Source organism: Bolinopsis microptera, chromosome 6, assembly GCF_026151205.1.
Source record: "Bolinopsis microptera isolate Bmic1 chromosome 6, MBARI_Bmic_1.0, whole genome shotgun sequence".
Lineage (NCBI taxonomy): Eukaryota > Metazoa > Ctenophora > Tentaculata > Lobata > Bolinopsidae > Bolinopsis > Bolinopsis microptera.
Genome location: NC_087077.1, coordinates 12,183,363 through 12,209,357, shown reverse-complemented (window position 1 = coordinate 12,209,357; position 25,995 = coordinate 12,183,363). Strand labels below are relative to the sequence as shown.

Sequence of the window (25,995 nt, the reverse complement as noted above, 5' to 3'; positions counted from 1 at the left end):
CGAACAGTATTCCCCTTCTCCGCTGGCACTTGCTATGGTAACAATTAGTATCAACACTCCGGGTATATAAGGGTCACAAATAACGATAAGTTAGAAGATAAGGGTAGTTATGGTTACCTCTTTGGTTGGTAATCATTCCAGTTATCAACTCGGCCCCTTGTCCTCATTATGGCGCTCATTTTCTCCAGTAAATGCCTGTTATCACGATCAACTATAGCGTGTCGCTCCTCTTCTAGCTGATGAGAAGTCATTTTATCATTTTGCGGGTTAAAGCGGGAGAAAAACATTATTTTGGCTTATAACTGAATCATGAATAGGGTGATCCTAATCAACTTAATAACACCAGAAGGTGTGTGTGTCTGTGTGTCTGTGTGTCTGTCTGTGTGTAATTTCCGAACGGTTATACAAAAAAAACGGTAAGAGTTACGGGACTGGTTTTTTCGGTATAGTGCCGACAAAACTCTGATGAAGCCCATAAGCAAATTTTTTTTAAATCGGCCGGTGGTAAGTGGTTTAATTGATGGTTTTGTACCACAAATGTTACATAAAATGGCTTGAGAAGAACGGCAAGAGTTACGGGGCTTGCTCTCTCTCTCATTACTGTATAATATGTTATAGCTGCATTTAAGTAGCGTCATAATTGGATTAGCCCGGAAGATTCGCTGTAATGTTATACCTTAAGCTTATTAGGGGAGGGGGACTGTTAGTGTTTGGGGTCTGTTTGGACTGCAGAGAGAGAGAAAGAGAGAGTTCATACGACAATGTCATGCGTGTTTTCAAATATAATAGCTTAATAGGCGGGTGTGGTGCGGAGTTAACAAGGGTTAATTTCTATAATGATTTAAATAAAAATGGAAAGCGGTTCAAGACGGGAGTGATAAGGTGTAATAGTCGGTGTTCAGACCTTATGATCATGGAATGTGGTGCCTCATGGCTAATAATGACTTAATTATCCACAACAAATAACTGATTATGAGATTATTGTTTAAGAAACTATTGGGTCACCTAATGCAGGTTTTGACTCAGCGGGTAATTACTCCTACCCTTTTTAACTGCGGCAGTGAAATCCCGGCCGAAGGCCGGGTAACACTAGTAAGTAATAAGCTAGTATTAGTAATCGATGTCGAAAGCCTAGCTAAAGGGTTTGCTAGTAATAGGAATAAAGGCGAAAATGTCCCAATGTAATAAAACGTAGACAAACCTGCATTTTTTTCATTTTATATTGGAGGTGAGTGTAGGTTGCTGGTGATCCGGTATCCACAACTGATTTCGCTCCAGACACTTTTTTACGATGCATTTCTTGGGCTGCCCCATCCCACCGCTTTTTGAGAAGCTTGTTGCTTGCAGGCTTTAAGGGCTGATAGCTGTTATGCATGACTACAGGTATATAATTTGACACCTATCAGGAAGAAGATTTAGTTATGTTGAGTGTTGATACTTTTATGGTTGAACCGAGGTCAGTGGAAAAACATTGTCAAAGTTAGATGAGATGGGGCTTTTGATAATGCAGATTAAATTAGCGGTTGAACCGTAAATTTAAGCTTTGTGAAGGTTTTCTTTCAGCAATTTTAAATGATTTCTATAGATTGATTGTATTTAATGTACTTCAGTAATATATCGTCAAGAAATCTGGGAAACACATGTGGCACATACAAGGAACAATCTGGAAAAAACATTTTAGATAAGTAAAACTTGGCGAGTTAAAATTTGGAGGTTTTAGAAATTGTGTAATAAAATTTTGCCAAACGAAACTGAAAATACAAAAGATCTTATAGATAGAAGTAGTTTATTCCTTGTAACTAGTTAGTAGTTAGTGTATGGGTATCAATACAACACAATACAACTCTGACCTCCACAACTAAGAAGACAAAGGATATGCACACCAGGTAGGTCTGTCCCGGAGAAAATAATATGTAATATGTAACTCGTAGGATAAGCTGTAAAATTGGTTGTTATGGCAACCCAATGAGCATTAGTAAGAGTATCGTCTTGCATACATCTGGGTTGTCATGGCAAATGCACTTTAATGGAGCACTTACTCACTTACAAATGTTGACATCAGAAAACTTGATACCGCAGCCGGCAGCTGACTTAATTGAATATAGCTTCACGTGTAAGCAGTGGTGAAGTTTAGAATTCTAGAACGCTCCCGATCCGAAATCCCTAATGAGCCCCAAAATTATATTATTGCAGTCTCGCCGTATCGATGAGAACTAGTTGGACTGAGGTGATTTAGCTCTCCCTGACATCTGGAAAGTGTTGACAGCAAATGTAATACTAAAACGGTATATACTAAAACGTTATTATATACCGCATAAATACTAAAACGGTGTAGGCAGGTTCAACACCGGAACATCGCAATACAGCAATCTTTCTTTGATTATATTTTGAGTAAAGTTAATCATCTTTTGAGTTGAGTTAATGACTAAATGACAGTGTCATGTACCAGGTACCTCCATTCCCCAACGGCCAATTGGAATTGGCATAATTTCGGAACTAAAGTTGAAGGGATGATGGGGATGTCGATTACTGTTTAATTACCGAAGAATAATCGGTCGATACTCAAAATAAATAATATAGGTAGTTCCTTAAAAATTAAGTTCTAACATTTCAGTTGGACATAGAATTAAAACATGTAAAAGGATCTTTGCATCTAAGTTCTTCGACTTCTAAAACTTTAAGGCGATAAATCTTTAACATGTTTAATATGTTATGCTCTTGAATTGTGTCAAAGCGTCCCAAGAGTTTTTTCTTTCTACACACATGATGAAACAAATGACATTTCATTTCTTTTTAGATTCATTATGAGGTACCGCATATTTCTAAACTGACTTATCAATAACAACTCTTGTTTTTGGGCTATGAGTATGACGCTATTATGTTAAGGTTTGTTCTGTATATATTTATAACTTAAAAGTAATAATGATAAACTTATGAAAAGCGGATAGCATTTGCACTTTAGAGAACTTAATGATTCTAGCAGTAATATCTTAATTCCTTATATTCCTATTAGTGTAGAAGGAGATAAAGTGTACTATATCATATATTGAAACTTTATCTGTATTTGTATGAAATATTAACACAAGAGGGGAGTTAATAACTACGCAAATTTTACCATTTTAAGTGGACAAATGTAGGCATGGCAACCTTTAAAGAGACGATAATCGCATAAACGCAAGAGTATGTGCAGCTAACTTGCAAAGTACAACAATATACGCACTGTAGAAACGAATCAAACAAATGATGCAGGAATAATGAAGACTCAGTAACAAGGATAGCATGCTTACTGTGACGCTGCACGACAGAGTTTCCTCGCAAAAACTCGCCAAAATCATCATCGCAAGTATTAATGTATCGTAAGTTATAAGATGCTTACATATCACCAGTGGGATATGCCTATAATCAAGATATAAATCAATTAAGTAATCCTAGATGTACTCTAGCAGAAAGTTCCGTGCAAGCGTACTGCATCCGGTCGTCTTGGAGACGCAACGCAAATGTCACATGACATGCTTAGCCACGTGGCATGCTCAACTTGCAAGAAAATTTACATGCGTCAAGCAAGCAAGTATAGATTCCAAATCGAGACGACTACATAGAGAGGCAGAGTAAATTTAGAACATTTTAAGCTTCAATAAATATAAAGTTGGTGATAGTATCACCTAATGGACCTTGGCAATGGCCCCGAACATTCATATATACCAAAAAAATCAAAAAATGTTACAAATTATCAGAAGTTTATTCACAAAACCAATATTTTGGAGCAATAATTGTAAGTCGAGCTCGAAAAGCCCGGTTTATAGGGTTTCCGTTTATTGTAATCATATCACATATGATGAATAGGGTAGACATCTCAATATAATAAATGGCTCTTAGTCCATTTTATCATACCTTGTTTGGTAGTATCACATCTGTTCAAATGAAGTCTGCTTGATAACTACAGTTCTTTGTCGAACAGTACAATTGCTAGTCAGACTAACCTGCATATGCCACTAATATTAAATATTAAATGAGAATGTAGTAGAATCATTCTGTGGTATCTATCTTTTTGCATGAATGCTGAGAAGACTGTGATCCACTGCACAGCTTATGGTTTGTCACATCTACTGCGGATCTATTTTAAAGGAATTTTGGAATTTGTAAAAGGAACCACATTTTCTTTATTATAGGTTTTTTAATGAATCATGTTTTGTTGATTAAAGTCTCATGATTGCAAAATGTATTAAAACTTCGTTATGGGAGTTAAAGCGTATGTGTGTATGGGGCGGCTTAGTTAGCCTGACGAATTATAGCTACATAGAATGTAAGGTTGCGCTTAATTTCTTAATGATGAACACAAATGTATGCACATATTTAGAGTATACCTAACTATAAGCTTTAATATAGTAGTCAGTATTTCTATCGCAATCGCATGAAATAATTCAAATCATATCATTACAAAAACATCAGGCCAGACAGGAAATTCAATCACGAAGGAGCGCCCAGTGCGGCACCGGATAAAATAGGGGCGTTATCCGTTTGTAGTTCTTTATCATCACACTATTGTAACCCGTACCTACGGCCGGGACTTCACTATCGCAGTGGAAATGCAGGAGTATAAACCCGACTATTATATTTGAAAACACGCATAAAATTGTCGTATGAAAGTATGAACTCTCTCTATAACAGTCCAAACAGACCGCAATGAGTGCCCCTCCCCTAACAAGCCCCGTAAACTCTTACCTTTTTCTTGATTAAGCCGCTCGGAAATTACACGCGCGCATACAGACACACATACAGACACACATACAGACACACACGCACACAAACACACATTCTGACATTATTGTTTAATCATCACATACCATTACCAAGATATTGCTGATTTGCAGCAGAACTAAATTACGATGCAACCTAATTACCCTAACCTGGTTAGGGTTAGTAACCTCATGTTGTAAAGGGGAGGTATTCGGTAGTATTCTAGCTCGGTATAAATATTCCGTTCTGTAGTAATAGTCACTATTTCATTATCCTGCGTCTAAGTGAAGAATCAGGTACGTGTCTTTCAATTCTTTTCGGTTATAAGTAGGACAATTGTTGTAAATTATATTCCAGCTCTTTTGTTGACGGGTAAAGTTTGAACCTATCCAATGTCCATATTGGTTTTAATAGAAAGGTTTATTTGAATTTTACACACTTTGAATGTGTAAAATTGTCGCGTCAAAAGGTTATCGCAACTAAGAAGTTTTATTTTTCAAGTTTGTCCTGTATTTCTTTTCCATTTGATAGTTCTCCGGCATCTTTCATTAACTCGTTTCACTTCTATCATACGGTACGCCCTACCGTTCGTGCTACGTGACTAGAGCTAGATTAGCTTAGGTACACTACGCCCTAGGAAATCAGTTTTTTATACTTATAACAGTTAACTTAGCTCAAGATAACCAAAACTTCTTTAATAGAAGTACTTTGAATAGGCTTCAAAACTTTTAATTTATGGCCAAATCTAAATTTGAACCATGCCTTTTTCTGTGAGGAAGATTTAAATTAACTTTAAGGAAGTACGGAAATTTCTGGATACGACGAAATTGTATATTTCCTTATTTTATAATTATACACTGTTTTTAACAATCCGATAGCGATGAAATTGTCACAGTTTTGTTAGTAATATATATAAATCATATATATTATAAACGGATATTCAGTATAATATATATATAAAATATATAGTTTATATTAATAATATACTATGTGATCCTGCCTACTTCATCAGAACAGCATTACTTTTCAATTATCGTAATTAAGAAATCAAATGTTATACACGCACAGCCAACAATCTGCGTTTAACATTTGGTTTGCGCTATAGTCAAACCCCAGATCTTGCCAGCGTTTGTATTGAAACTAAGTACCTATACGGATTTGGCGTTGTCGGTTGTCACCACATCCAGATCAGACGATTTAACATGAAGTTGCCGTGTGGTGTGTGTATATGTAATGCCGCATATTAGCTGGGTAGTGCTGCAGTCAGCCTGCTGTCGTATAATATGTAAATACTACTTACAGCTTGTTGCTTACCATCTTGTTATGTTTGCTAATATATCATACCAAACTACGCTTTGGCTTCCTTTGTGCTCTAGTACCGGTTTATTACCAGTATATAGTATTAGGCGATTCAACCGTTTTTATAACTCAATGTTTTGAACATTCAATTTAATTTCCAGCATTGCTATGGCTTGATCGTGTACTTATCGATACAAAGTGATATCCGATGGTTCATTATTATTGTATTGGCACCTAATTTTTGTGAGATTAAACGAATGCTTCGTGTGCATAAGAACAAAAATGTTCTTGAGGGTCGGAGACTTGAATGTAGAACTAAGTTATTTGATATGCATTTTACAAATACTTTGACTCATTAAAAAACAAATATGGCCACTTTTGTTACCAATTGCTTAATAAAGCCATATTTCACTACGTACAATGATTAAATCAAAATGATATCGGCAATTTGTCACATGTTTGCAAAAAAGAGAGAAATAGCAGAAGAGAGGTTTTGGAGAATTAATTAAAATACCTCAGTAATTAAAACGAGGAGCCAGATAAACAGAGGCACGGTAAGTAGAGGTTTGGCTGTATAACTATGTAGTAGGTCACTCAATAATGCTCGTTCGATCGAATATATTCGTTCGATGAAGTATTGCTATTCGGTGATTCGGTATTCGATCAGCTTTGCAACCCTCTTGGGACCATTATCAGCGGAGTGAAGAAGAAAAACAGTCTTTATCTATAATATTAACTAAAGCGATCTAAATCATTTTAAGTCAACTTTCTGCATGAACAATGTACATCGTTTACAACACTCACTACCACACGTCCTAGTATATCAATATGTAATCAGATATTCCAATTTGGTCCCACCCGCTGAATTAGTCTACACATCTCAATTACGCGATTACACAGTTCAATTACGGGATCAGAAGAAGGCGACCTGCTTTGCTTACATAAAAACATAAACGCAGTGAATAAATTTTTGATTAGTGAAAGTTCTAGGCTGTGATTATCTGTTTGGTGCTGTTTTTCAGGGAATCCGCTTGTTTATTGAGTCATTATTATTATTATCATTATATCCGTAATTTGTCTGTAAAATACAAAATCACATTATAGTCATATTTCTATAGTATAACTATTTCTCTGTGTAGTAGACGTTAACTGAGCCTTCCGATTGCTTCAGCCATATTCATCATCTAATGGCGGACTATAGGGTGTGAATTACGATGTTTAATTTCAACTTTTGAAAACACTTTTACCGATTTGTTCCTCTAAATGTTGTGACACAGGTACATGAATAATTGCGAAGAAGAGAGTTGTCCGTGGAACAAAGAAGGGAGCAACTTTGAACCTGATCCTCAACTTCCTGCAGCTATTCTTATCTTTTACCCGAACACGGCTATTACATAGTGCCTACTATTGTCATCATTGGATTTAATCATCGATACAAAAGGTTCGTTGTAATTTTGATTTGAAATTTAGCTAAAGTTGTTTGTCAAAAGTTTTACCAGCAACAATTTAACTTCAACTTTCGGCTAACTTGCCAAAAATATAACTTCTTTCTTTCATGACTAAACAGTTGTGGTCGACTTTTTATACGGCTATTTGGCAAAACAATAAGTCGTGATCGGAACTGAGATATAATCAAGGATCTGAGAATATTCCCGTAGAAAAGTCTTCCGCCCCGAGGTTTGAGACCTGGAACGGCTCAAGGGTCCCCTCAGAAACAAATTTGGCTCGGGTAGACTTTCTGAATATGGGGCAGTTTTGCGCAATTGACCACGCCCTATTTTGGCGCTTTCGCGACTTTAAAATCAAAATAAATCCGCTTCTAATTGGAATTAGGAGCTCAACTTGGCTTTAAAGTTGTTCATAATCATCATATTTAGGGCGGTAGAGCATAATTTTAAAGTCACCAGACATCAGGTTGTTGAGTTATACTTATGTGACCACACCCTTTTTTTTGCTCTCGCGAGTTGTTATTTGCACAGTAAATACGAGATATCTCGGCTTCTGATTGAGCTAGGTGCTCATCCTGGCCACTAAAATGTTCGGAATCATCATATTAACTAGGGTAGAGCACAATGTAAAAGTCATCGGTTGCAGATTGTTGAGTTATTAGGTAAAACCTATTTTTACGCAGTCGCGAGTATATAGCGATTGCAACGTTTAAAATCAAAATTATTAAGCTTCTGATTAAAATTAGGAGCAAAACTCGGGCAGCAAAATGTTCAGAATTATCATATTGAGTGGGGTAGAGCATGGTTTCAAAGTCTTCAGACATCAAGTTGTTGAGGTATTACTTATTAGGCCATACCCTATTCTTACGCTATCACGAGTAGTGATTGACACACTTAATACAAGATATCTGGGCTTCTGATTGAAGAAAGGAGATCAACTTAGGTATGAAAATTGGCTGAATCATCGCATTTAATTAAGGGGTAGAGTATGGTTTCACTCGTGACTGCATAAAATAGGAAATTTCGATTTCGGAGGAAATTTTTGGTGCCAAAGAGGAAATTTATAAAGTCTACGATCTGAATTTTGAAACATTTCACCATACATTTTTTAGGGTAAAGAGGGAATTTTCTAAAAACAATCCAAAATTGTTGACAAATGAAAGACAAGTTTAAAAGGAAATCGCAGCACCTGCAGAATTGCGATTTTTCCCAGTCTCCGCGACAAATCAAGATTTTTGACGTTTGCCGAGACAAATCGCAATTTTTCCGATCCTCTCGACAAATCCTGACTATTCCAGTTCTCTGAGGACCAAATTTGCACATTCTCCTTTAAATCCGAGGGCCAAATATCACGTTCTTTATAATTATATGGAACTAATCACATCCACAGCCTTCCAAATGTAGGTACGGACCGAAAAAGTGTTTTCTGCTCGTAATGATCAGGGTAGCATAAAACATGAACTTGAAGTGGTTTCCAGAAAAACTTTGAAAATAATATCGATTTAGAAAATTTTCGGTCCGAGTCATTCTCGATAGCTAGGTACAAGGAGAGTGCCTCGATATGTAAGTTACTGTCTTTGTTTCTATATACAATAATTATAAACATAACTTTTACAATAATTCTTACGTTATAATTATAATAATTTTCTATTATCACTAGAAGCCGCACAGACCTTCTATCTACACACAAACCAACTAGCAATTGAAATTTCTCTAATCCTATGAATCAGTGTATCCCTAATTCATAATTCGTGTAACAACGAGTAAATTATAGCTTGAATCGCTGGTATTTATTTGTCTAAGTTGCTATACAAATTGTACAAACTCAACACATAATTGACCAATATAGCTTCCAGTATGCTGTAAGCTGTTTGATAGCAATAATACATTCGAGATTATGTTATACTAGTGTAACCAAGGCCTACGTCCGGGACTTCACTATCGGAGTTGAAATGCAAAAGTATAAACCCGCTTATTGTATTCTAAAAACCCATTACATTTATTTTGGTAGTTAAAACGGTGCAAAAGTATGAAATCACTCAGTCAATGCATATTTCAATTCAATTCTGAGTGCCCCTCACGTATCTAATAGTAATACTTGATATAGCATATCTGTTGAGTATGGGAGAGAGAACGAGAGTAGGACAGATAAGAGGGAGAGACATTTGGGTCACAAAATCATCAATTAAACCACTTATCACCGGCCGATTAAAAACTTAGGCTCTTGTGCTTCGTCAAAGTTTTGTGGGCACTATATACCGAAAAAAAACAGCCACGTACCTCTTACCGTTTTCTAACTTAACAATGTGTCGACCGTAGGCATCATGAAGAATAGTCTTTTTAGATCTTAACACTATTCCTTGGCTAACACACTAAAGAGTCATTTTGTAACTGGGTTGTATGAGAAAGCCATTTTGTAACACACTATTTTGAAGGGCTTTAAATACTTTGTTACTGTAGATTTTAATGTGGCCATTCAACATTTTCTGGGGCCTAGCTCCAAATGCTTAAGAACTGTGCTGCTTCACTCGCCGACATTGCGAAAGTGGAAAATTCGCGAGCGAAGCGAGCGGGCCACAAAAAGCAGAAAATTTGTATCTGCGAGGAAATTTTTAACTTTCTGGATGTGGGGCAATCGCTACTCGCGACTGCGTAAAAATAGGTTTTTGCTTAATTACTCAACAATCTGACGTCCGAGGACTTTGAAATTGTGCTCGACCCTAGTTAATATGATAATTCCGAACATTTTAGTGCCCAGGATGAGCACCTAGCTCAATCAGAAGCCGAGATATCTCGTATTTAGTGTGCAAATAACGACTCGCGAGAGCAAAAAAGGGTGTGGTCACATAACTCAACAACCTGATGTCTGGTGACTTTAAAATTATGCTCTACCGCCCTAAATATGATGATTATGAACAACTTTAAAGCCAAGTTGAGCTCCTAATTCCAATTAGAAGCGGATTTATTTCGATTTTAAAGTCGCGAAAGCGCCAAAAAAGGGCGTGGTCAATTGCGCAAAACTGCCCCATATTCAGAAATTTTACCCAAGCCAAATTTGTTTCTGAGGGGTCCCTTGAGCCGTTCCAGGTCTCAAACCTCGGGGCGGAAGACTTTTCTACGGGAATATTCTCAGATCCATGACTAATAAGAAGATTTCTGTTTTGCAGATGTCAGAGGAAGGGATGGTGGATTTCTTTGAGGGAAGGGAAAAGACGGTTCGGGTATACTTCACAGTGCCAGAATGCTGTTCATTGCTGGATCTAGAGACAGATATATGGGAAGAATTACTGAAACAAACCGGCTGCAGCATCATCGGGTTGGACACTTTTGGATGAAACATATTTGAATAATTACCTACATCACTGATTCTGAAGTTATTGAAAGTCATTAATTTGTAAGAGATTTAGTTACTAGTTATAATGGTTAAAAGTTAGAAATCGAAGCACGCATAACGAGATAATTGAGTCTGAATACCATTACTTCTAGTAACACGACCAACACTATTATCATCTTTAATGTTTAGGTTCTTCTCGTCAACAAAAAATCAATGACAAATATGAAATAACAACTATTAAATATAAATTATCATTATATTATAACTTTGTTCAAATGAAAAATAGAACATAAATGAACATCTTAAAGATTTGATAAATAGCCTGAAAAGAAAACTTTTTATTCATAAACTAAAATAATATCTTCCATCCTGCTCTATCAGAGGTTAACATTCTTAAACTGTACAAATCGTCTGTATTTACAAATGGAATGTCTCTATTGCTTTACCTTACTCGGGAATATTATAACCGGGATAAAGTGGTGGGTTTTGGAAGATTCCGCCATATTTTTCCCGGTCAAAAATTTTACCAGTCATAAAAAAACCCGCCGACTCAGATTATGGGGTTCCAAGGGGGGTGGTGATCATCATATTTTACCTGAAGTCTCATATGTGCTAGAGAAGACTTTTGAAGCAGTGGATGGAGGGCTGTAACTTTATTGGCGGTTGCTACCATAATTTCGTTATAAAATTCACAATTTGGTTATAGAAATCAGATTTCAGGGTGGACCGTGATTATCACTTCTCTTGCCCATGAATCAGTGAATCGTGAGAAGAAAACAATTTATATGTTATAGAAGAAAACGAAAATTATAATAATATATAATATATATTATAATTATAATGTCTCTAAAGATTGATCGCTTCTCGTGTGCAGTGTGTAGACTAAAGAAAGAGGGAGTTTATCCCGTTAAAGTAACTTGTGGCCACATCCCGCTAGAAGTGAGTAAACTGTGCCACTATTTCATGGTCCACGGTGGATTGATTACTGGAGCAGTTGAAGATACAAAGCCAAGACGTTCCCCAATACCAAGCGGTGGGTAGGAAATTAAGCTCCGGCTGACCTTCAGAGCAGTAGCCCCATTAGCGGACAAAATGAAAGTCTTGTTAAGACAACAATACAACTTCGAATTTGACGGTCAGCAGCTCAGGGGGATATCAATAATGATAATGGCGGGGACATTAGCGATAATGAGAATGAGAATACGCTTTAATGAAGATTTGACTTATTATTGCTTAGATTTATTTTCCTTTAAATAGACGTGTCTTTTTTTTCTATTTCTGAGTAATATCAATAACTGTAAATTGAAATAACTTCTTTAACAAATAACAAAAACAGAAATTTCGGTTGAAAATTTGTTGACCTCTGAAAAAAAACTTGAAAGGTCGGCCACCGGTAAATACATGACCGGGATAATTTGGCGGGTTTTGGGAAAGTCCGCCATATTTTTCCCGGTCATTAATTTTCCCAGTCATAAATTAACCCGCTATAATATTCCCGAGTAAGGTAGTCAAATTTTATAGTACTAAACAAGTTCTATTGGTGTCTGCCTACTTTACCCTTTTTAGTACTTTGGCTCTCTAACTGCGAAGTGTAATGCAAGCTGTGCAGGTGAATTGTTATCACTGCGAAGGATATGACCGAGCAGGCGAGCACCCTCCATCGTGCACGAGCAACACGCTCACTGAGTGGAACAACCTTACCCCTCTTGTAGACTGTGTCATTTCTGATAATGTTAGGGTATGTTAATGTCATGTAACACAGTACTGTAACCATGGTAACACAGTTTTTTTTTGTTGGGGACCGGCCCGAAGTACCAGCCAATGTTTACTCAAAAAATAATATATATAATAAGTGTTATCAATTCAAACTCAAAACTCATACAAGATTAGATCTCATTAAAACGATTAAAATGTATATAATAGAGCTTGTCGAAACAAAACATAGCTGAGCACATATAAAGTTGCCTTTAGTTGAAATTATCATATTAATATGCTTTTATACAGTAATGTTAGGGTATGTCATTCTATTTGCTTAAGATGTTTCCGCGGTGGCTTACATCCAGTTTGATTAAAAGATGCTTTAATGTAGCCCAGCAGCTACAATTGTACAATGTACATTAAACTTAAGATTTATGAAGCCCAAGCGGTTCCCAAAATGTCTTGTAGTTGTAGGAATGAAAAGAAAGATATGCCAGGATGCAGTGTCTTTTTATGTCCTCATTGCTGCACAATTAGGAGCCAAGTGAGATAGATGATGTCCAGGGCTCTCTTCCTCGAAGTAGCGCTTCCTTGTCATCAACTTCGTTTTTATCGGCCAGAGAAATGTGTGAACTCAATTTTTGATTCATTGACAAACAAATTCCATTCCTCCAATAACTCTTTGTGTATTGGTAACATGTACTCTTAAGTCCAAAGTCTTCTCATCTTCATCGGCAAAGTGTGTGTCGTCTGTGTCAATATTTGCACGGCTATGGTTAGGCTTTTATGCATTTTGCCAAGGTCCTGTGTACTGAGAAGCTGGCATTTTGCCAAGGTCCTGTGTAGAAGCTTGTCTTTGAATGCGTCTAAGGACTATCAAGTTTTTGCACTTGGGTAACACTAACAGCCTTACCATTCCTCAGCTTTTTAGCAGCTTGCTCCATTTTAAAAGATGGAACGGGATTGTTGAGTGGCCGAGGACTGCCAACAAACGGCTCCAGTGAAGGTTCACTGTCTGAACCGCGTAGTATTGCTCAAAATAGTTGCGTATGGTTGTCTACCAGTTGATTTTTGTCGTTGAAAACAGAGAAATATTTTGATTTCTTGTTCCCTCACAACTTCAAAGTTTTCTGTATTATAAATTATTGATCGAGTTTGGAAGGCTATTTGCAACTTCTGTTCTGAGATTCTTTAGTTTCTTCTTATAATGTCATTTGAGAGCTTGTTAATTTTGTATCTCATGAACTTTCTATCTCTGTACTCAATATTATTCAGAAGTTAACACAACTATAAAAAAGTCAATATTAAAAAATGCGAACACACAGGGAGTTACGACATAAAGAAGTGACGGCGTTCATTCTAAGTGAGAGCTCCCTATTTGTTTGGCGGGACCACATCCTCCTCAAGACATGCGGCACTACAACACCACTCTTACTCCTGCCCTTGCTCAACCGGCAACTGGGATGGTTGGAGGGTTACGAGTGGTTTTCCTATTCTAACGGAGCATTACTTAAACCTGGTCTGCAACCATCTGGGTATAGGTTCGTTTAACTCAAGTTTAGCAGAATTTTATTTCATTTAAAGTGCTAAAGGTTAAAACAGAGGTGAAAATTCAGGGGATTGGGGTATATCCCCATAGGTCAAAATCTTGAGAAATTTTGCCGCAGTGAATGAGTGAATAGTTGAAATCAATGAAATAATCCAAAGAAACGGAGAAACGAAGAAAAATCAATCTACCGACATGGGAATTTTTTCTTGTTAATTCAATATATATTGTTTCATTTATATTGCCTGCAGTTGGTGACGTTGCAGAAAACAATGTTGCAGGATTAGCACTCTGCCGTAGGAGTATTAAGGGGACATACACCAAAAGTCCAAAACAGGGGTTTGTGTCGGCCAACCCAAATGATATCACAAGAAGTTTAGTGACTATCTAGCGCACCGTTTCCACACAAACCATTTTTTTTTGAGAATACCTATTTCTATAATAGAGCATTTTCTGGTTGAAGTGTATTTTTTGAAAAACATGATTTTTTGGTTGAGAGTCTATTAATTAATCATTTCTTGTGCTATCAAGCTGAAATTTTGCACGACGTTTGTCCACATCTTGTCCTAGATGCGTTTAAAAGTTTAATATCGTATATGAAAAGGCTGAATTTTTAAAATAAAAAATGTGCTCATTCAACTGGAAAGTTGATTTTTTGGACCTCAAAGTTACAAAACAAATTTAGGCATATTTTTCGTTTTTAACATGTACAGATTTTTCTAAAATTTCGATAGGAATGTGCTAGAGACTTTTTGATGAGTGAAAAATAACCGCAACTAGCACATTTTCTTATGACTTATATTATATATTCTATATATATAGAACATTTTCCATTAAAATGCTTCCTTTTAAAGTTATGGTAGAAAATGTAATTTTGCACTCGTGTAAAAACTCCTGGGACCTCCTTGACATACGTTGCATGCCACTTTTCGCGCGCGAAACATGTATCAAGGACCTCCCCAGCTCAAGAATCACATACGAAATTTTGATAATGGAATTTATAGTCATATGTGCTAGTTGCGGTTATTTTGAATAAATTCCATAATCAAAAGTTCGTATGTGATACTCTTAATTAAATCTCCTAGAGTTAGTGCACCCTCGTTAATTAAATCTCTTAGATATTAATGAAATAATAAATTACCGGCTCTTCTTGTGCCTTCTTTATTTTATTAAAGGTCAGCGAGATTAACGGAATATTACTTATTGCCGCATATCTGCTCATTGGCGGTGGCCTCAATCAAATAAAAATAATAACTCAGTCAAATTTCCCGCCAGATTTCATTGATAGGATAAAGTATAAAGTTAAACACCCTCGATGAATCCACGCTGTGAACATCGCGTACCAACATGCTCCCCAAACTCGTAAAATCTCAAACTTTAACAAAATTTGACCAATTATCCCCCCTCATTGAAAACCTGAAATTGCACCACTGAGCTAAAACTCAAATTGTAAACGTTTGTGGTTTCAATGTTTAATGAAGCTCATACGAATTACGGCCGAGTATGCCAATATTAATAATTTGTCTGTCCAGGTCGAACGAAGAGTTAGAACAGCAAATTACCCACACACTTCTCGATCTTACCTCATCAACTGACGGCTCTAAATCTTCCCTGTCATTCTCAGACGGAAGCTTTGAGTTCGTGTCCCAAAAACCTACCAAGTACAACTCTCCAACTCACACAGTAGTGGAGATAAAACTTATCAATCTTCAAGAATGTGGTCAGTTCTACCTCGCCTCCGATAGCACTGCTATTGACAAAATGTTCTCCGATTTGTTCCGAGAGCCGTGGGAAACGGATCACTTTCACTTTGAACCGTGTGGTTTCTCCTTAAACGCTTTACATCCGGAGAGGAAGGAGTCCTACGCTACCATCCACGTTACCCCTGAACTTGGTTTCTCGTATGTCTCCTTCGAGACGAACCATTTGAATGAACTGAGGAGTCAGGTGAAGAAATTGTGCTCACTATTTTGTCCGAGACAGGTCATAGTGACTGCACAATATCCTGTTCTACCCCTCTGTCTTCGTGAAAGGGGCGGTAAATTTAGTGGGTCAGGTGATGTGATCATGGACCTGCTGCCTGGAATCGAATGTGAACGCCAGTATTTTGAAGAACATTTTGAAGAAGATCTTAAAATTGTTTCTTACAAGCTTAATCTTCCGCGAGTTCATTGGTAGTGTAATCGCTAAAAGTGCAATGGAAGACAGCTTCTTCCATTGTATGTACCATAAATATATTAAACATAGATATCGACAACAGCATGGAAGACAGCAATGACAGTACATACAATTGACAATGTCAATAGATCATTTAGATGCTTAGTTGTAATTTTTATTGTAAGTGATAAAATGCTTTTGGATCTTTTACTTTAAAGCTTTATGTTTATAGGATCACAATTTTGAACAGCTAAATTTTTAAATAATGAAGTTTATGGTTGTTACTTGTTCATAAATATTCTTTTTGAATTAAAAATTTGAAAGCGATCTCGATATTCAACAAGAGAAGTACGTATATTGTATAGCACGTCTTCTCAGTTCTCACATGGGCAGTATTAGATGCCACAAAGCAGGGTAGGAGAGAAACAAACCCTCAAAGTACGTTGGAATTCGAGAAATTTCTTAATGATTTTAGGGCAGAACTACTGGTACTAAACAAAAATGTCCAACGAAAGTATTGAACCACAAACAAAGGGAATAGTACATACTTAACCAAGCGCTGAAGACCGGGCCAGATGTTGACAAGAAGCACCTGGTTATGTAAATAACTGTATATCTGTAACATGTAGCAGTTACTGTAGCTGAAAGTCTGACATCGAATAAGCCAGCACGTGGGGTGATTTCTGCTTGAACGGGTCAGCAAAATGTCTTAGAAAACAAAGTCGTACGTGACAATTTTTGACGTTGACGTAATTCCTGGCGCGCTTATTCGTGGCACCGCGGTACCTATTTGAATGATAATTTATAATTGAATTTTACACGTACTACATACGATAAAACTAAACCAATCAAGCTAAAAAATTGTCCGTAGACTGCAGTCAAACCGTTTTAATAGATTTACCTTCCAATTAACACGTAATCTAGCATTGAGACATATTCGCTGGGACTGTTGTAGCTTTTGCTTTTGTACAGATTGCAATCTATTATTATAGCCGTTAATTATCATCTGCTGACAGATTTTTATTTGCCATTCGGTTCAAGTATGTTCTTCCTCCAAGATTTTACGATTGTATTTGTGTTGATGTATATTGCCAGTGTCGGTAAGTGAACAAATTTGGATGGTTTTTTCATTTTTGTATCATGTATGTTCAAGTTGAACATACAAAATAACCATTGAAATTTGGTGGTAATCGAAATTTGGTGGTAATCGAAATTTGGTGGTAAACGAAATTTGGTGGAAATAGAAGCTTCAACTGTGAACTGCAACTCCGAAATATTATGTGGCGAATCATTAAAATGTAATTTACAGGAACAGTTCCACTATTGATCCAAGCAGGCAGCTCAATTTCGATTAAAAGTCGACTGAAAAGAGATCCTGCCGAAATGATGGGTGAAATGAATTCGACGCTGAAAATAAAACCAAGTTCGCCTGATATAAGTGAAGCTGATGATCTTGGGACTAAGATGAGACCTGTGAGCGATCCAGCATTATTAAACCCCGAGAGTAACTCTAACATAGAGGACAAGCAGATATTTAGTACCAACACAGAAAGTTCAGATTCTCCTGGAGACCTGCAATGTAATGGAGGTTATGGTCTGAATCTGATCAGTAAGGTGTGTGAGCTATGTCCTGAGAACACCTTCTCACCCGAGGGAGATATTACCTGCATCTCCTGTCCCTACCTTATGACTGCTTCTCCTGGGTCTCACTCTGTCATCAAATGTGTTTGGGGTGAGGAACATTATTTTCTGATATGTTTGATGGGGGGGGGGGGGGGGGGGAGCCCGGGGAGGGGCGTGTTGTTATTATTTAAAGTTTGTTTTATCACAACGAGAGCGAGATTTCTTGAAGGTTTGTTAGAACTTTTTTTCCAACTTCCTAATATAGATATAAATTTATTTTCAGATCCATGCCCAAATGGTGGAAGGTACTCTCCAACACTTAAAACATGTGAGTTGTGCCGGGAGGGTACCTACAGTTCAGAATTTGACTGCCAACCGTGCCCAGTAGGTCTCACCTCTCCTAAAGGTTCTACCAAAGTCGATCAGTGCACAGGTATGTGTTTTGCATTGACATGGCTTAGGGACCGTTCACATATTTGTCAGCTTTTCAGATCCTCACTCCGTGAGTCAAGCTTCACACATAGCCCTCGTGTAGAAATAATACTAGCATGAAAGATTCCCTACTTTGCAAATTTTTCCAATTGGTAATTTTAGCTGAACTAATAGTAATACTGTCAGTTTTCCAGTTTCAATGTATATATGATATAGGCACTCCTAAAACAGCAGAAACGGAAATGTAAATTGTAGAACACGAAGAATACTACTAGTACTCCGCTAACCAAATAAATTATCAGGTTCACCAAAAGCAATGATGGAAGAAAAATTAGTGGCAGGTGAAGACGAAGCAATGGAAAGCAAAGATAAAGTAATGGGAGACGATGACATATTGATCGGAGCCAAAGACATAAGAATTGCTGGTGAAGACAAAGTTATGGAAGTAGAAGACAAAGCAATGGGAGTCGAAGACAAAGCAATGGGAGTCGAAGACAAAGCAATGGGAGTCGAAGATAAAGAAATGGCAGGCGAAGACAAAACAATGGAAGGTCAAGACAAAGCAATGGCAGACGAAGACAAAACGATGGCAGGCGAAGACAAAACGATGGCAGGCGGAGACAAAGTAGTGGTAGATGAAGTAATGGCAGACGAAGACAAAGCGATGGCAGGCGAAGACAACACGATGGCAGGTGAAGGCAAAACGATGGCAGAAGAAGACAAAACGATGGCAGAAGAAGACAAAACGATGGCAGAAGAAGACAAAACGATGGCAGAAGAAGACAAAGTAGTGGTAGATAAAGTAGTGGAAGATGAAGATGAAGTAGTGGTAGGTGAGGGTGATAACATGGATGTCATTACGAACCCTGAGGATAAGGAAGTAGATCTAAAGGAGGGGGATACAATTGAAGCTGATCAGCAAAAGATAGCTGAAAGCACATATGAGCTAAAAATTGGTAAAGCTAAAATAGAAACAGGCGCCAGAAAGGATGCTGACGCAAAAAGTATTAACAAGAGTGCAGATAGTATGGATGGTGTTGATACGAACCAAGAGAAAACATTCAATGAGGAGGAGATAACGAATGTGGACAAGACCGACGAAGAGAAGACAATGAATGTGGACGACGCCGATGAAGAGAAGACAATGAATGTGGACGAGACCGATGAGGAGGAGACAAAGAATGTGGATGAGACCGATGAAGAGAAGACAATAAATGTGGACGAGACCGATAAAGAGAAAACAATGAATGTGGACGGGACCGATAAGAATAAGACAATGAATGTGGACGAGACCGACGAGGAGGAGACAAAGAATGTGGATGAGACCGATGAAGAGGAGACAATGAATGTGGACGACGCCGATGAAGAGAAGACAACGAATGTGGACGAGACCGATAAAAAGAAGACAATGAATGTGGACGAGACAGACGAGGAGGAGACAACTAATGTGGACGAGACCGATGAAGAGAAGACAATGAATGTGGACGAGACCGATGAAGAGGATACAAAGAATGTGGATGAGACCGATGAAGAGAAGACAATGAATGTGGACGAGACCGATAAAGAGAAGACAATGAATGTGGACGGGACCGATAAGAAGAAGACAATGAATGTGGACGAGACCGACGAAGAGGAGACAAAGAATGTGGACGAGACCGATGAGGAGGAGACAACGAATGTGGACGAGACCAATGAGGAGGAGACAACGAATGAATTTACGAATGTGGACGAGACCGATGAAGAGAAGACAATGAATGTGGACGAGACCGATAAAAAGAAGACAATGAATGTGGACGAGACCGACAAGGAGGAGACAACGAATGTGGACGAGACCGATGAAGAGAAGACAACGAATGTGGACGAGACCGATAAAAAGAAGACAATGAATGTGGACGAGACAGACGAGGAGGAGACAACTAATGTGGACGAGACCGATGAAGAGAAGACAATGAATGTGGACGAGACCGATGAAGAGGATACAAAGAATGTGGATGAGACCGATGAAGAGAAGACAATGAATGTGGACGAGACCGATAAAGAGAAGACAATGAATGTGGACGGGACCGACGAAGAGGAGACAAAGAATGTGGGCGAGACCGATGAGGAGGAGACAACGAATGTGGACGAGACCAATGAGGAGGAGACAACGAATGAATTTACGAATGTGGACGAGACCGATGAAGAGAAGACAATGAATGTGGACGAGACCGATAAAAAGAAGACAATGAATGTGGACAAGACCGACAAGGAGGAGACAACGAATGTGGACGAGACCGATGAAGAGAAGACAATGAATGTGGACGAGACCGATAAAAATAAGACAATGAATTTGGACGAGACCGACGAGGAGGAGACAACGAATGTGGACGAGACCGATGAAGAGAAGACAATGAATGTGGACGAGACCGATGAGGAGGAGACAACTAATGCGGATGAGACTGATAAGGAGGAGACAACGAATGTGGACGAGACTGATGAAGAGAAGACAATGAATGTGGACGAGACCGATGAGGAGGAGACAACTAATGTGGATGAGACCGATGAGGAGGAGACAACGAATGTGGATGAGACCGATGAGGAGGAGACAACAAATGTGGACGAGACCGATGATAAAGATGGTCACAGTGAACAGGAAGAACCACAGACCGATGACAAAGAAGGTCAGAGTGAACCGGAAAAACCACAACCTGATCCAATCTGTGTCAGCCAGGGTCAGCCCGGGATGGTATTCCAGGACTGTCCTATATCTTATTACGATCTTTCTTGTGACTATCCAGATCTTCCAGATGAAAATCAGGTATTTAATTTTTCTTTATTTTTTACATACATGCGGAATGTCCTATTTTAATATGAAAATAGAATCGTTGAATATTTTCATCAAGTTGTTAATGTATTGTATGCAGTATGTATTGAATCACAATGATAGCACAACGAACCGTCGACTTTATACACACCACTTAACGTAACTGCATTACTATACGTGCTCAAAATAATTCAATAGCATTTTTGCATGAAAATCATATATGTGTAAACCAATATGAATAATGCAAGACTTGTTTAGTCTGTGCATAAAATATAGTTGCATCTAATTTCAGTGCTGGCCAAGATGCGCATGTCCCTCAGAGAGGCCTGTCTATCACAGTGGAGAATGTATCACTAAGGCCCAATGTCCTAACGCTTGTCCTAACGATGATATGACATTTGACAGGTATACCCATCATCAGATGAGCCATAGGTCTATAAAAGTATGGCCCATTTAGAAGTGTTAGAGTTGTGACAGAGATGATGCAATTGATAAATTTCCCTAAACAATGACATCTAATATCTGACATTTAGTATATATACGTAACATAGAGTCAATAATCAATATACATTTATGAGAATATGCATTTATGAGAATACGTATTTATGAGAATATGCATTTATGAGAATAGGCATTTATGAGAATAGGCATTTATGAGAATATGAGAATATTTATACAATGGAGTGATAACGATGTTAACAGGTGTAGCTATCTTCCCGCCAACCCGACCTGTTTTGATCCACTTATCCGCGGACACTCCTCAAAATGTACCCAGTTGTGTAGATGTCCGGCGGAGAAACCGCTCCTTCACGAGGGGAGATGTCTCACTGTGGCGGAGTGTCCTCCAGATCCTAGTGAGTTTCAACACTTTCCTTGCGATTCGTGATGGCTGATGGCGTTATACAAAACATATGTTTTATTTTTACCTTAGTTTTGAAAATGATAATTACTTGTCTACAGTTCATGTGAGGCATATTTTTAAAACGTTACAGAAATTAACGAATCAGTTTCGACTATTGATCAATCAACACCCAGAATCACTTAAAAAATATGCCCCACCTTGCCACGTGAATCCAGATCTATCATATTCAAATTTTGAAATGCTACGTTCATAGTTTACAATCGTATATTTTAGATTTCGAAGCTGCAAGTGCTTCACAGTTGTGCAGCATTCAAGGCAACAATCATATCAAAACGTTCGACGGAAAGAGGTACCAATTCAATGGACCCTGCACCTACGTACTCTCGATTGATAACGTGGAACTTAGATTTGCCGTATACGCCGATCTGGTGGTTAGTTCTGATAAATTAGGTCACTCATATTTACTGGCTAGTTGCAGAAAGAAGTAACTAAATTGATTGAAAATCTAATTATCTGAACAGAAGGAGATTAGGAATCGTTATATCGGAAAGTTTTTATGTCCAAACTTGAAGAATATACTTTTAAAGTATGAAATCATGATTACAAACACATTTTAAATAAAGTTTGAAGGACATTCGAATCCGTAAACAAAGAAGTAGTCGAACTCGGCGGCAAAGAATGAACGTTCATTCTTCCAGGCATGTGGAGCACAGAATGGTCTTTGTGTAGAAAGTATCACGATATACAGTGGGCTCTCCACCGTACAGCTCTACAAGGGCTGGGTTGTAAGTGAGTAAAACTATGCAGTTTTTCAATGTATACATTATACATATTACATAGTGTAGTGTACACTGTACAATGTCAAGTGTAGTGTACAATTTCAAGTACAAGTAAGTACAATGTACATAGGTAAATAAAATGGTCAATATGGAAAGTTTCAGGAAATTAAAGTTCAGTAAGATAAAGCTACTTCATCTTATAGTGAGTAAACCTGGACAACGGGTACACCAATATACCATACAAACTTAACCATATACTTATAGCTACCACAAAGATGTTTATAAAATGTCCATTCTTCAAGACGTAGGAGGAAAAAAGAGTGCCTTGTTCAAAGAGCCCTTCAAAGATGATCAGATCTCTGCCCGAATGGAAGGATACGACATGGTGGCTACCTTTGCTGGTGGTCAGATGACACTCCGATATGATGGAGTGATGGGTAAATAGGCTTCCAGTTCATTCTTCATATTGATCTGTTCAAATTCAGCTTAAGACTTGTGGCCAGTATTCAAATCGAAAATGTTGACATTCCGATCAAAACTATCAAAGTATTAGATAATTTCAACTCATTCGATACTCAATCTCCACAGGAGTAACAATTGAAGGAAAGAGTGGGACAATTGTTGTGCCCGGAAAGGTTGGAGGGCTTTGTGGAAATCTAAATGGGCGGGATACTGATGAATTCACTAAAAATTCTTGGCCACCAGGTACTTTTAAAATACTGAACAACTTCTTCAACATTTCTTCGCGTAATAAACAGAGACATGGTCAGTCATTGATTGAAGACAACAATTTGTATAATTCTGAAGCCGTCAAAAAATTGCGTTCGTATCTAAAATAATCTGATATAATCTTAACTCTTCCTCATCCTGTAGTAAGTCTTGGTAATGAAATAGTCATTTAGATCTGAAACTGGATATTTCTGTCAGTGGTAACAAAAGACTTTGACGATTTTGCGTACAGCTGGAGGGTCTCTAACTACAACAACTGTCGCTTCCCACAAAGAGCCCGGAAGATGTGTAACTACGTTCATGGTGGCAACAGAGTAGGCAGCTTTTCACAAAATTATGTTCTAGGTGTTTGTAATTGTGAAATAAATTCACCTTGCACATTTCTGGCTACGCAGTGGATGCAGACTCGAGTTTGTGACATCACGATCGAGATTGACATCACAACCCCCAGTTTTAAGATTGTCATTTTGATAACATAGCAAGCTCAAATTATTTATCATGCAATAGTTGAAAGTAATAGAATTCAAAAAGCGATAATGTACGAGACAGTGTTCTCTAAGCTTACTGGATGCTCTGAGACAGTCGAAAAATGAACTATATTTGCACACGGAAGCCTTTTTTTTTGATATTCATTAATTTAATAAGTATGAACAATAATTAGTTATTATTTTCAGAAAGCGATTATATGTGAAACGGTGTTTTCTAAGTTGACTGGTTGCTCTGAAAAAGTCAACAAAGCGTTTTACAAGATGGCGTGTGCGGAAGATTCTTGCACGATTAACCTTTACATGGACATTTGGCCGTCAAATATGGTCACAACCTGTTCTTGGATTAAGTATGTGAACTGTGAAGTGCATGTTTAGACTTTAGTACAGGTTTGGTACATGTTCAGCGTGTGCATGTTTGGTGTATGTTTAATGTTTATTTTGTTTTTATTGCATGTTTAGTACATTTTTCATCCATTTTTCCATCATTGTAAAAATTATAAATTTGGTCTAGCTATATAAGCTTACGTTGAAAGTTATAGTCATGTTTCAGCTAAGCTAACATTAACTAACGTAAAGCCTAATCTATCAAATAGCGTAAATTACAATTTTCCCGAGTATTTCATGAATAAAACTTCCTCAGATACTACGCGGGAGCCTGCCGAGATGCAGGCACACCAATAAGCATAGATTATGCGAATCTAGGACAGCTGCAAGGAGAGATTCTTAGTTGTCGTTAGTGACTTACTCTTGGTTATGCTTATTTCTCAGAGTTGAAAAATACGTGAGATAATTTTTTAAATACGCCGTATTTTGCGTATTTTCGCTTAGAAATAAAATACTATTTTATTAGTTAATTCCTAAGTTTACTACTGAATAATAAATATATTAGGCATTGACCGCATAGATCTACAAATTCAACTAAATGAAACTTAGACATGCATTGGATTTATTTATTTGAAAACAAAATGCATGATATATTGTAATCATTGATATTATAAAAGGTTCATCCATTCGTAAACAAGTACTATCGAAGGCTTTCACTAAACCAATATGTTGATCGTACACAACATACTTGTGCTATAAAATAAATGACCGAGAAAAATGTAGAACACCGTCGATCGAGTATAACTGGTATTCAAATATTTATTTTCAGCTGACCAATGCAACTGGTTTAAGAAGATTTACATGGCAACCTGCCCGATAAGTGAGTTAACAACAATTAACATCTCCCCTACGTACTTTGGTTCCATAAATGAAATTTTACTGTGAGCGCTCATTGTCGCCTACTGAGCGCTTATTTAGCGATTATAATCGGTTTAGGCTGTTTATAATCGCTTTTTTAGCGATTATAATCGATTCAAATAAAAGCGCTCATAATCGATTATAATCGCTGTAATCATTTTTAAAAGCGATTATCTTTTTTTAGCGCTTATAATCGCTCTTTGGTCGTTTCTAATCGTTAATATCGCTTCGAAAGCGATTTTCCTGCAGGAAGAACGATTATAAGCGCTGGAAAAGCGGTCGCTCAGAAAAGCGCTTATAAGCGCTTTTCTGAACCGTTTATAAGCGATTATAAGTAATAATAAGCGATTATACGCTGACTGCAATTTAGCCTTTTTAAAGCGCCTACAGAGCGACTACAAAGCGATTTTTATAAAAACCGCTTATAAGCGATTTTTTATCGCCAATTGTCGCTCATTGTCACTTATTGTCGCTTTTTATTTTACCGCTTATTGACCGCTTTTCTATCTTTTCCACCGCTTTTTTACCGTTTTTCTTATCAACATGGTTCTAAACGTGGTTGTAAAAAAGCGCTTATAAGCGCTTTTTTTAATACCGGTTGGAACGGAATTAAAAAGCGCTTATTATAATCGCTTTTTTTATTCACCGTTTTTTACCGCTTACCCCATCAACATGATTCTAAACGTGGTTGTAAAAAAGCGCTTATTTTAATACCGGTTGTAAAAAAGCGCTTTTTTAATACCGGCAGGAAAATCGCTTTCGAAGCGATATTAACGATTAGAAACGAACAAAGAGCGATTATAAGCGCTAAAAAATAA

General features: G+C 37.5%; 2 protein-coding genes across 4 annotated transcripts in view; one reads left to right on the top strand and one right to left on the bottom strand.

Moving 5' to 3' along the window:
- Positions 1 to 23,936, bottom strand: part of LOC134816293 (ice-structuring glycoprotein-like) — a 29,531-nt gene extending 5,595 nt beyond the window's left edge. The window contains exons 1-3 of one of the 2 annotated variants that reach the window (XM_063825069.1): positions 23,933 to 23,936; positions 1,202 to 1,401; positions 118 to 236 (exon numbers count right to left, since the gene is read on the bottom strand). In XM_063825069.1, coding sequence (XP_063681139.1) covers positions 118 to 236; positions 1,202 to 1,375 — 293 coding nt within the window. In that variant the 5' untranslated portion in view covers positions 1,376 to 1,401; positions 23,933 to 23,936. Of the gene's footprint in view, positions 1 to 117; positions 237 to 1,201; positions 1,402 to 23,932 lie in introns of those variants that run through there. The other variant, XM_063825070.1, reaches the window with a different exon arrangement.
- On the top strand, positions 7,318 to 16,464 carry LOC134816295 (S-adenosylmethionine decarboxylase proenzyme-like). 2 transcript variants are annotated; one of them, XM_063825072.1, is made up of 4 exons: positions 7,318 to 7,477; positions 10,652 to 10,800; positions 13,842 to 14,057; positions 15,595 to 16,464. In XM_063825072.1, the coding sequence occupies exons 2-4, from the start codon at positions 10,652 to 10,654 to the stop codon at positions 16,238 to 16,240; spliced, it is 1,011 nt and encodes a 336-aa protein (XP_063681142.1). In that variant the 5' UTR covers positions 7,318 to 7,477; the 3' UTR covers positions 16,241 to 16,464. The 2 variants fall into 2 exon arrangements, with proteins under 2 accessions (XP_063681142.1, XP_063681143.1); XM_063825073.1 differs by lacking the exon at positions 7,318 to 7,477 and adding an exon at positions 12,428 to 12,556 and having other exon boundaries at positions 10,727 to 10,800.
- Positions 23,937 to 25,995: the final 2,059 nt, after the last annotated feature.